The sequence below is a fragment of the Diaphorina citri genome, unplaced genomic scaffold (genome assembly GCF_000475195.1).
Source record: "Diaphorina citri unplaced genomic scaffold, Diaci psyllid genome assembly version 1.1 scaffold210, whole genome shotgun sequence".
Lineage (NCBI taxonomy): Eukaryota > Metazoa > Arthropoda > Insecta > Hemiptera > Psyllidae > Diaphorina > Diaphorina citri.
In genome coordinates this window covers 188,538-200,872 of record NW_007377647.1, presented here as the reverse complement: position 1 = coordinate 200,872, position 12,335 = coordinate 188,538, and the positions used below count along the sequence as shown (strand labels likewise).

The window sequence follows — 12,335 nt, the reverse complement described above, 5'->3', positions numbered from 1 at the left end:
TCGAACACAAAATGCGGTACTGTTCCAGAAGTCACAATGGACAACTGTACAAAAAGGAGCTGGTGCTCAAATGAGCAGTGACCAGTGTTAAAGGTTAGGTTAAACACTAAAAAAAGACCTTTCTTTTTCATTGCCAGGGCTTAAAATGTAATCTTACGTTTTTTTTTGATACACCATGCCTCTCAGGGAACGGAAAAGTTGTTGGGAAATTTCCGCCCGCACCGGGATTGAATCCAGGGGCCTTCTGGTGGGTCGAGGAGATCCTAACATCCTTTTATTTCTCTTTCCTGGTTATTTCTGCAGTCAAAGGCGTTCTTCTTCCTTCTCTAAAAAAAATAGAAGTCAATAGAGGGCTTTTTTTAAAAATAAAAAAAAAAAAAAAAAAAAATGTGTTATACATAGGTACTTAAATGCTTGTCACTAATATCGTTCCCCAATTATTACACCTAGATATATTTTATGACTTGCCTTGGACTCGAATTACCAACCTCCAGATCCAAAGTCCAACGCGTTCACCACTGCACCACTGAGGTTGGTCAGTAAAGTGCGTAAAGTCCAAAACCCACTTACCTCTCATGCTGAGCAGGAGATCCCACATTTCTCGCCGGGACTCCGGGTCCATCCCACTAGTGGGCTCGTCCAACATGAGTACCTTGGGTGATCCAATGAGGGCGATAATCCCACTTACCTCTCTATATAAAATAAGATAAGTCCAAATCCCACTTACCCCGCATGCTGAGCAGGAGATCCCACATTTCTCGCCGGGACTCCGGGTCCATCCCACTAGTGGGCTCGTCCAACATGAGTACCTTGGGTGATCCAATGAGGGCGATGGCCAGCTGTAGTTTCCGCTTCATACCGCCAGATAGCGCGCTTACCGGTTGATTTTTCTTCTCCACCATGTTGAGAAGTGTGAGCAGATCCAGGCCTGACCTTCGGGATTCCTCTTTTGTGAGACCTTTGATCTGAAATGGAATAAATAAAGGTCAAATTTTTCCCCCTCTATCCTCTGAAAAAGGGCCTTTGAAATAAATAAATAAATAAAATCCATGTTGAACATATTTACCAAATATTCCCAGTGGTAACGTGCTTACTTGCCAGAAGGTCCGGTTCGATCCCGACCATCGACAAAAATTTACGCTCGTCTTTCGATTGCAAGATATTTCAATGGGTTACATTCTGGTGTTCACCTGTTCACCCCCGACTCCCATGAGGCCATATATGAAAACACCCCCCCTAACATGAGAGACAGTTTCTTTAATTCTTGGACTTTTTTAATAATAATAATAATAAAACAGCAAACTTTCACTCAGAGGCCCTTCTTCTGGTTAACAATTGAAAATACATAAGCGGCCGTGGCAGCAAGTGTGGTCGCGCTATAACACCCAAAGAGGAATCTCTTTGATGGAATCAAATAATTTAGGTCCGATAACGAAATACAGCTTGTAGGCACTGAAAAGTTGGAAAAATTTGTCAGTCACATTACCTATTTTCCTTCCTATAGGATAAGGAAAGTAACAGTATTTCACTTACCATGCCGAAGAAAATCAAATGCTGAATCACACTCAGATAGGGAAAGAGCAGGTTATGTTGCGGACAAAGGCCGAGACTGTCGCGAAACTGGTCCATGTGCTTGAATATGTTGTAGTTCTGAACCATTACCTCGCCAGCCGAGGGCGGGAACATACCTGGAAGTAACGAGGGAAGTTGTAGTTAACAAGACAATTTTAATTTGTTCTTTTGTAGTAGGTAAAAAAAAATATCTGGTGTGAACATCACACAACTTTCCATTACATTTGCAGAACTTGGAGGGGGGAATGCAGAACTGATAATTGTTGACAGAGGGAAGTAAACTGGTCCATGTGCTTGAATATGTTGTAGTTCTGAACCATTACCTCGCCAGCCGAGGGCGGGAACATACCTGGAAGTAACGAGGGAAACTGTAGTTAACAAGACAATTTTAATTTGTTCTTTTGTAGTAGGTAAAAAAAAAAAAATATATATCTGGTGTGAACATCACACAACTTTCCATTACATTTGCAGAACAATATCTGGTGTGAACATCACACAACTTTCCATTACATTTGCAGAACTTGGAGGGGGGAATGCAGAACTGATAATTGTTGACAGAGGGGAGTATCGATCTCATAACATCTCAACATTCGATTCGGCGTGAAAAATCAAATAATATCGACTATTCTTGTCTTCAAGTGGTGGTTAAAACTCTAGTCAGTAAAAGATTTGGGCCAGACACTCACTATCAGGTATCAGGTAGACAGCCGTACCTGTCAGGTCTACCTGATAGTGAGTGGATGGCCTTAGCCGTTGTGCGCCGACTGTTTTTTTTTTTTTTTTTTTTTTTTTTTTTTTTTTTTAAGGCAGGATTCTCACACAGTAACCTCTTCAACCCAACAAAAATTTCTCCTCGAGAAAACGACCTGACCTCTGGGTCTCTGAAGAGGGGTTCTTTTTTAGGGCTTGACATAAAAAAGAAATTTGCCCTACACCTACATATGTAAGTCTCGGAGTGGGCTTTTTGTGCATGGAGTTAAGCTGAGGCATGCACACACTCGAGGTTTCGAGTGTTCAGTCCAGGGAAAAATTGGCAAGGTGTGGCTGTGGCCGCCTTAAGAGAAATATCCAATAAAAAAATGTAAAAATTGGATTATTCCCGTGAATATAAAAAAAAAAATAAAAATAAAAATAAAACTCACTATACGAGGTTCCTGGGCCTGGCTGAAGGGAATCCGGGAACAGAGACGCTGTCTGAATGTATTCCTTGGTACGCAGAGTGTACGACAGCTTGGAGTCCTTCACGGAAAGCTCATTAAACACGATGCCCAGTAATGGTGTGAAGTAGGAAGTCCCATCCTTCTCGTTGTCCGTATATCAAATAATATCGACTATTCTTGTCTTCAAGTGGTGGTTAAAACTCTAGTCAGTAAAAGATTTGGGCCAGACACTCACTATCAGGTAGACAGCCGTACCTGTCAGGTCTACCTGATAGTGAGTGGATGACCTTAGCCGTTGCGCGCCGAAAAAGAAGGTCGACCTTGGTACGCAGAGTGTACGACAGCTTGGAGTCCTTCACGGAAAGCTCATTAAACACGATGCCCAGTAATGGTGTGAAGTAGGAAGTTCCATCCTTCTCGTCGTCCGTAACGTTCTTGAAACTCTTCATCATTTCCAGCTCGGTATCGTACCCGTCGAAATCGATCTTGTAGCCTACCACGGAGGAAAGAAAGAAAAATAATTAGTTGGGGAAAAATAGAATCTAAATCAGGTTTAAAAAAAAAAGATGAGTGTTCCACCGCCGTTTTTATTTCGTAGCAATGAAACAACTGCTACATTAGACGCATGTGGCCTGTGTCGTAGCATGCCCATCCTGTAGTATGCCTCTCATTAGATGGGCGAGAAGAGACATTTAGGTGCTGGGTCAACACGAGAACACCAGAAAGCAACCCGTTGAAATTTGCAATCGAAAAACGAGTACAAATTTTTGTCGATGGTGGGATTCGAACCCGGGACCTTCTTTATTATTTTTTTTCTTTTTTTATATATTATGAAAGATTATTTGAGTGTCCGCAGAGGAAGGTAACCACGGTACCCTTCAAAAATAGGTAATAATAATAATACTTAATAGACTCTTCATTGGAAGGTAACCACTACGCGAGGTCAACACCGGAGGCGTTCTCTACCACCTAATCCTCAGAGGCCCGAGAGCTCCATTATTACATATGTGGTCAAGTTCTCAAATAAATCAGGATAAAATTCCATGCCTCGGCTGGGATCGAACCCACGCCCTCTTGTTTACCAGGTGAGCGTTTTGACCATTACGCCACCGAGAAATACATACCTCCCAGTCTGTATTAGGGGACACCATATCAGCGAAGACCTTATCCACCAGAAGTTGTATGGGCAGAAACAGGTTCAAGTAAGATCCTGAAATTCAAAGCGGAGACTTTTTGTAATGGTGGGTCCAGACTTGTGCAATGCAACGTGCAAAGCATTTGCATTGCACGTTGCACGTAAAATCAAATCTGACGAATGCGAACGTTTTTCATGTATCCGAGAATTTTTGTACCGATACTCAACTAGTAATGACCTATAGTAGGTACATCATTTGCAATAGGGAAAGAGCAGGTTATGTTGCGGACAAAGGCCGAGACTGTCGCGAAACTGGTCCATGTGCTTGAATATGTTGTAGTTCTGAACCGTTACCTCGCCAGCCGAGGGCGGGAACATACCTGGAAGTAACGAGGGAAGCTGTAGTTAACAAGACAATTTTAATTTGTACTTTTGTAGTAGGTAAAAAAAAAATATCTGGTGTGAACATCACACAACTTTCCATTACAAATGCAGAACTGTCAAAGACATTCGCCAGAAAACCGCCAACCTCTCGGATACCCACAAACGTTTGCTGCAATGTTCAAAAAACTTTGCTGCAACTTTCTCCAACACGTCCAAACTAACGAATTTCATTGCATTGCACGTTGCATTGCACAAGTCTGGACCCACCACAAGAGGTTTGTTACAGGGAACTGTAAGGTCTTATCGTAACAAAAGGGAAGGGAGAATTCGCATCACCTTATCACGTGCTCGTAAACATAACACGGTGTGTTTACATTATTTACGTCCTCTCTCCTCTCTCTGGAGTCTTCAATTCGATCCCCTAAATCGTCAATAAATAAAGTCCCTAAATCGTCATTTAAAGCAATGCTGTCCACAAAGAATACGAGATTCGAAGATTTGACCAACAAGGTATTCAACAACAAACCTCCAGATCCGAGGTCGAACCCCACGATACGTATATACCTAGCTACCCAGTCATTAGGATAGGATTTCTTATTTTATTTATTAGAACAATACCATCTCGAGCTCAATAAACTTTGAGCTACATCCTCCTCGTCTAAAACTTTAGAAAAATAGCTAAACTTTGTGTCGACTGAGGAAGAAACAGCTCAGGTCTATGGCAAACTATGTAAACTGTGGGAATCAAACCCGGGACCTTCTGTGTGGCAAGCAAGCGCGTTACTACTGGACTAACCGTGCCCCACTGCCCCCTTTACAAAGATTTTGTTCGATACAATCGATTCCACATAGTTTTGCACTTAGGCGATTCGAAGACTTGACCAACAAGGTATTGAACCACAAACCTCCAGATCCGAGGTCGAACCCCACGATACGTATATACCTAGCTACCCAGTCATTAGGATAGGAAAGGATAGGATTTCTTATTTTATTTCTTACCATCTCGAGCTCAATAAACTTTGAGCTACATCTTCCTCGTCTAAAACTTCAGCAAAATAGCTCAAGTTTGTGTCGACTGAGGAAGAAACAGCTCAGGTCTATGGCAAACTATGTAAACTGTGGGAATCAAACCCGGGACCTTCTGTGTGGCAAGCAAGCGCGTTACCACTGGGCTAACCGTGCCCCACTGCCCCTTTTACAAAGATTTTGTTCGATACAATCGACTCCACATAGTTTTGCACTTAATTTAAGCTTTCGGTTGGTTTTTTTTTTTTTTTTTTTGAAATCAACCAATCAGATTGCATCATCCAAAAGTTAAACTTAATTAACTTAAACCGAGTTTAACCTCCCTTTGTGGACCCGGCCATATATGGAGGAGTTGCAAATGGGTAAAAATTATAAATAAATGGTAGATTCCTATGTAAAAATTTTTTTTTCTTCTCCACCATGTTGAGAAGTGTGAGCAGATCCAGGCCTGACCTTCGGGATTCCTCTTTTGTGAGACCTTTGATCTGAAATGAAATAAAAAAAGGTCAAGTTTTTTTTCCTCTGTCCTCTGAAAAAGGGCCTCTGAAAATAATAATAATAATAATCATAAATAAATCCATGTTGAACATATTTACCAAATATTCCCAGTTACCACTGGGAAGAAGGCTTGCCAGAAGGTGGGCTCATCCAACATGAGTACCTTGAGCGATGCAATGAGGGCGATAATCGTGGGCGTTACCACGTGCTTGCTTGCCAGAAGGTCCGGTTCGACCCCAATTATCGACAAAAATTTGCGCTCGTTTTTCGATTACAAGATATTTCAACGGGTCACTTTCCGGTGTTCACCTGTTCACCCCCGACTCCCATGAGGCCATGTATGAAAACATCCCGCCTAACATGAGCGACAGTTTCTTTAATTCTTGGACTTTTTTCATAAAAAAAACAGCAAACTTTCACTCAGAGGCCCTTCTTCTGGTTAACAATTGAAAATACATAAGCGGCCGTGGCAGCAAGTGTGGTCGCGCTATAACACCTAAAGAGGAACCTCTTTGATGGAATCAAATAATTTAGGTCCGATAACAAAATACAGCTTGTAAAAAGGAAGAGGAAAAAATGGTGAAAATGATACCTAATATTTTCACAGCACATAAAGTACGATTACCTGCTTTTTACCTAGATATTAGGTATATTATTAGGTAGTAGGTACCTATTCGTTTAGTACCTATAGCTATAACGTAGGTACCTACCTACATAATATTACCTGCGTATATGTACTTACCTACCTAATGCTTTGAGATAAATCAAGCTCAAAATATTACAATGGAATTATATAGGTACATATTCTTATAATATAAGATGTATATATATTCTTACTACCTATTTTGTTCACCTATATACGTAGGGTATTTATGTAGCTATGTAGAGTAGATAGATATGTAACTGTGTAGGTATAGGTATAGAAGAAGGAGGAGGAGGAGGAGGAGGACTAGAGGAAGCAGAAAAAGAAGAAGAAGAGGAAAAGAAAGAAATAGAAGGAGGATGAGGAGAAGGAGGAGGAGAAAAAAATAGATAAGGTAGTGTTTTTCAGTATCACAAATAAGACGGTAACTAACTAACTAACTTATACCCAGAGCTTGATATTATTACAGTTGCCTCTTCAGACCCTTTTGACTTCTTGTATTTATTAAGTTAAATGACAGAGTGCGCGGTCCAGTCCGCCAGTAAAATGAAAGTGTAAATTTAACATTAATTTACAATATTTACACTTTTTTTTAAGAAGTTTGACAGAAGGAACTGTAACTGCTATGGTCTTATCGTTCCGAAATCGAAGAGAGAAGGAAGACAGGAAAGGAGAAAGCCAGCCATTCCGAAAACGAACCTTATCCCATCAGGATAAAATCCGCCCCGGGCGGGAATCGAACCCGCGACCTAGCGCTTACAAGGCAGACGCGCTACCAACTAGGCTAACCAGGCTGGCGTGTCACCAACTTTAGATTTGGAATCTCCAGGGATTTGCCACATGAATTGCTTTCTCGTTTGCATGTGCCAGGTCATCCGGAGTGCACGTTTTCTCTAGTAGGTTGTTTGTAATGGTCGCTTAGCCTTTAGGTTCCCACCCAATTCTACCTTCCTATCTTAGAATGAAACAGGCAAGTAGTAGATAATAATTCTATTCTATTCTTTCTATCTCCCTAGATATCTGATGACAAATTTATTTTTGATTGACTCTCTCTCCCTCCCTTTCTCTCTCTCTCTCTCTCTCTCTCTCTCTATCTATCTCTTTCTTTCTTGTAAATTTGAAATCCCCCAAGACAAGAAACTACAAATACATAAATCTACCTATATCTTTCTCCTTTCCCTTTTTCTCCCTCTCTCTTTCTTCCTCTTTCTGTTTCTTCCTCCAGCTCTTTCCCGCTTTCTGTTTCTTCCTCCAGCTCTTTCCCGCTTTCTTCTCCTATTTCTCTTCTTATCCATTTTCTAAGTCTCTTCCTCTTCCTCTCTACTTTCTAATATCTCATTTTCTTTATCAAACACTTCTTTCACCCCCTGGTCCTTTGATAGAATTTTCATCAGTTCTTTTATCTTTTTTTCTGATAAAATTCAATTCTATTACTAATATTTTTTCTATTTCTTACTCAATTTAGTCAATTTTAATTTTTTCTTCTTTCTCTTCATCTTCTCTCTCTCTCTCTCTCTTTCTCTCTCTCTCTCTCTCTCTCTCTCTCTCTCTCTTTCTTTCTCTCTCTCTCTCTCCTTTGGTCTTTTCTTAAATAAGTATTCGAAATATCTCCTATTTTAGAAAACTGATAGTCACAGAGGATAGGTAGGTATGTTAATTGAAACTCGGGTGTTCGATCCCTGCCCGGGACGTATTTTTACAGATAAAGTTCGTTCTCGGAACGGCTGGCTTTCTCTTATCCTCCTTTTTCTTTCGATTTCGGGACTATGAGACCTTAGCAGTTACAGCTCATTCTATCCAATCTCTTGAAAGAAAAAGAATTTCTGCAACAAAAAAAAAATCTCCTTGCTCCCTCACAGAATAATTTCGCGAAAGTAATGTGATGTCCTTTCTTCCCAGTGCTGTCGAGTTTCGATATAAATTCTGACTTTGCTGAGATTGAGTTTTCGGCCCCTGGAGGTATGATTGGAAAATTAAGTAAGCCACGTAGAGTGTCCCTAAGGTGTTCTGTGGACGAATCAGGCTCTCGAATTAGGGGCCTCCATAGCTCGATGATCTTAGCTTCTTCACAGTATTCTGCAATTCCACACTCTCCAATCCAAAGATCAGGGTCCCCCAAGTTCTGCAACTCTGCATTTTGCAACATCAACCCCCAAATCAGGGGTCTCCGCCTCCATGCTTCAGCTCGACACAATAATATAGTATTCCAACAACCTAAAGTAACCCAACAATAGACTTCTTCCACCTTAAATTGTGGCACCCTATCACTAATTTTTTTGTCAGTGAAGAAATCGAATACCTTCGATAAACACCTACCTACCAAAGTAGGTAGTTATGTGTGTAGGTTAGGTACACACATACCTACAGACATATTAGGTACCTACTTTTTAGGTATATATTAAGGCATTCTTTTTCACCGACTTACTCATAAAAGCTACCTACTTGACCCCGGCTTTCTTCTTAAGAAAAGAATGAGGTGTGAAAGATAATTGAAACTTGAAAAATGGATGAGAAATATCAAAGAGGAGGAGAGGAAGACGAAGAAAAAGGAAGGAGCAGGAAGGCGAAGAGAAGATGATGAAGAAGAAATAAAGAGGGGGAAGAGAAAGAGGAGGAGTACGAGAAGAAGAAGAAGAAGAAGAAGAAGAAGAAAAATCTGGAAACGGAAAAAAGGAAGTGGAGAGGAAGGCAAATAAGAAAAAAGAATTAGGAGCCAGAAAAAGAAGAAGAAGAAGAAGAAGAAGAGAAAAATGAGGAGGAGAAGGAGAGAGAAGAGGGAAATTTAGAAAACCCATTGTTTCTCTTTGAAGAGAATGAAAAAAAAATGTGTAAAAATTGGAGAAAGGAGAAGAAGAAGAAGAGGAAAACGAGGAAGAAAAAGAAAACTGGAGAAAAATTAATTTTTCATTTAAAAATTATTTAAAAGCTTCTCTCCCTTTTAGTTACTTTCTCTCTCTCTCTTACTCTCTTTCTCTCTCTTGCATCAGCTTATTTCTCTCTCCTTCTGTCTGGTATCTTGGGTATCTTTTGAAACAAGCAGCTTACAAGACATTCATTATTCTGATTTCTGGAAGAAATAAGCCAACCTCAGAGATGAAGTGATGGTTGGTGGACTTCGGATCTGCAGGTCGGTGGTTCGAGTCCAAGTCACGGCTTAAAAGTTAGCGACGTGTATTACGAGTAATGCATAATGCCGGTGTGGCTAAAATAGCTTCAGATTCTGGAAGAAATAAGCCAACCTCAGAGATGAAGTGATGGTTGGTGGACTTCGGATCTGCAGGTCGGTGGTTCGAGTCCAAGTCACGGCGTTAGCGACGTGTATTACGAGTAATGCGTAATGCCGGTGTGGCGAAAATAGCTTCAGACCTAACCTAGTGTTCGAGCCGTGGAAGTCGCCTCTCATAGCATCAATTTTCCAGACCGGCAGCCATAGTGGTAATGTTCGAGCCGTGGAAGTCGCCTCTCAAAGCATCAATTTTCCAGACCGTATAGCAGCGGCGGTTTCCATGGAAGCAAGAAAAACTTTTCCTCGACTTGGATTTTCGATTTTTTCACATTCTTGTAACTTTTGCTGTTGATCGATACACAGTCGATTTTCACACATCTCATCCATTTTCAATAAAGCTTATCCCCTTGGATATGGTTTTCATTGCTAAGTAAGAAAGTCTATTTTTTTCCCATATAAGTAAGCAAGTCGTTCCTGTAGGAACGTAACACCTAGGTCTATCAGACTGTTGGACAAGCTTTCTCCAGGGTTCTCCTTTAGGAGTTGTTCAACCCAACCACTTTAGATTTTCCTGATTAGTACCTACCACAGTTTGGCAACAATGCAACACTGTAACACCGCATTGCATTTCCATAAAAAAATACCTACCTAATAATAAAAAAATAAAGGAAGAAGAAGAAGAAGAAGAAGAAGAAGAAGAAGAAAAAAAACAAGCTTGTTGAATGGTGTTGTTGGTGAATTTTTTCTGCTAACAGTGCTTGCTAACCGTTCTACCATCCATCCCTCATCTTCCTAGTCTTCTTCCTCGTTTAGGTAGGTAGGTAGGTAGGTAGGTAGGTAGGTAGGTAGGTAGGTAGGTACACAATAGAGATGGATACGAGTGAATACTTTACTCATTAAACTACGGATCGTCACAATATGTGCTGCTCGCATAGGACTGAAAAGTCCCTTTACTCCAGCAGTAGGCTACTACTATTATTGTGGTCAAATTCTCTAATTATATTGAGGATACATTCCATACCTCGGCTGGGATTGAACCCACGCCCTCCTGTTTACCAGGCGAGCGCCTTGACCACTACACCACCGAGGTAGGTGTAGCTCATTTCTGAGAATCACGTTAAATAATAAAACTTAAAAAAAGTTATGCTTGCCTGGTGGTCCAGCTGGGGGACCTTAAACAGGGAGCAGACCAGAGTCTTGCTATGGGACTATAAATAAGGATCAGAGCAGCCAAACTCTAACCAGCCCAGCTGGCTGAAGGTTACAGAGGGTTTATCATGCTTCAAAGGATTTAGAAGAAAATGCCATGGACCTCCTCAGTCGACACAAACTTCAGCTTTTCAGCTGAAGTTTCAGACGAGGAGGACTCAGCTCTAAGTTTAATGTGCTTGTGAGAGAATTGGTCTAGAAAATAAAAAATAAAATACCTACCTACCTAAATGTTATATTGTAAGGCCAACAATTATCCAACCATCGATGTTGTTAGGGAGGTGGCCAATCATACTCACCACTATGGCTAGCTTTGAGCGCCGCGCTGAACTTATCCATGAGGGTCTTCGCCTCGTCATTGCGCGGGCAATACTTGACCTTCCCATTGGCCATATTCGCATCCTTGAGCAGCTCGGCCGCACTAATAGGTCTCTCCGATTTAGGCGGTACCACACTGGAGGAGGTGTCCACGACGGACATCCCGTAAAGGACCAGCCCGAATAGACAGGCCGGGATGAGGATCTCGAATAGGGTAAGGAGCCAGTGACGACGACGCATCACCAGACACTTCCAGGTGACCACCTTCAGTTTCCGACCCGTCACACCCATGGTGCCCGGGCTGTCGAGAAACTTTACCTGAAATAGATTAAAATAGACAGGGAAAGTAGCCGTTTTCAGGTAGAAAACGGATTGCGTGTGTGTGTGTTGGGGCATGAAAGTGCAGAGTTCCCTAACTTCGAAGCCGCACATTCTTATGACACGAGGAACAAAAACAATCTGGTTCCATTCCATCATCGTGTATACGCGGCTAGGAACGGTACTAATTACCACGGGATATCATTTTACAATAAACTTCCTCTGTCGATTAGGGACTTACCATTGCCCTTATTCAAAAGATTCATTGAAAATTACCTAAAATCAAAGGCTTTCTACTCGACAGAGGAGTTTTTGCTTACTGATTCGGATTCAATCAGTTTGCCTACAGATATCTGAGTATAGGTATCGATGTATAGGTAGGTACATAACTATTACATTAGTTTTTTACTTCTTTTGCTCTCTTACCATTGCCCTCATTCAAAAGATTCATTGAAAATTACCTAAAATCAAAGGCTTTCTACTCGACAGAGGAGTTTCTGCTGACTGATGCGGATTCAATCAGTTTGCCTACAGATATCTGAGTATAGGTATCGACGTGTAGGTGGGTACATAACTATTACATTCGTTTTTGTTTTCTTTTTACTTCTTTTGCTCTAGATTATGTTCACATTTTGTCTCATTCTTGCTTTGTTTTTTTTTGTTTTTTCACTGTATATACCTACTGATGTATGTTAACAACCCAATGTGTTGAAACATGAAATAAACTTTGAAACTGTCAACAGCGAAAAAAAGTTTGGAAAGTTTGACAATCAAAAAAAAAGTAGACCAAGTTGAAAAAAAAAAATCGTCAAAATCGGTTCAGTAAAGCCGGAGATATTTGAGTTC

At 40.9% G+C, this 12,335-nt stretch overlaps 2 protein-coding genes across 2 annotated transcripts in view; both read right to left on the bottom strand.

Annotated features, from left to right (window-relative positions):
* Positions 1-12,335, bottom strand: part of LOC103506037 — a 66,155-nt gene that overhangs the window by 43,690 nt on the left and 10,130 nt on the right. The window contains exons 3-8 of the mRNA XM_026821199.1: positions 11,153-11,489; positions 3,053-3,225; positions 2,715-2,778; positions 1,534-1,688; positions 728-965; positions 571-690 (exon numbers count right to left, since the gene is read on the bottom strand). Coding sequence (XP_026677000.1) covers positions 571-690; positions 728-965; positions 1,534-1,688; positions 2,715-2,778; positions 3,053-3,225; positions 11,153-11,462 — 1,060 coding nt within the window. The 5' untranslated portion in view covers positions 11,463-11,489. The remainder of the gene's footprint in view (positions 1-570; positions 691-727; positions 966-1,533; positions 1,689-2,714; positions 2,779-3,052; positions 3,226-11,152; positions 11,490-12,335) is intronic.
* On the bottom strand, positions 670-1,965 carry LOC113466088 (ATP-binding cassette sub-family A member 3-like). The gene is made up of 3 exons (XM_026821203.1): positions 1,863-1,965; positions 1,534-1,629; positions 670-965 (listed from the first exon to the last, which is right to left on the bottom strand). Exons 1-3 carry the CDS (start codon positions 1,917-1,919, stop codon positions 693-695), a joined length of 426 nt encoding a protein of 141 aa, XP_026677004.1. The 5' UTR covers positions 1,920-1,965; the 3' UTR covers positions 670-692.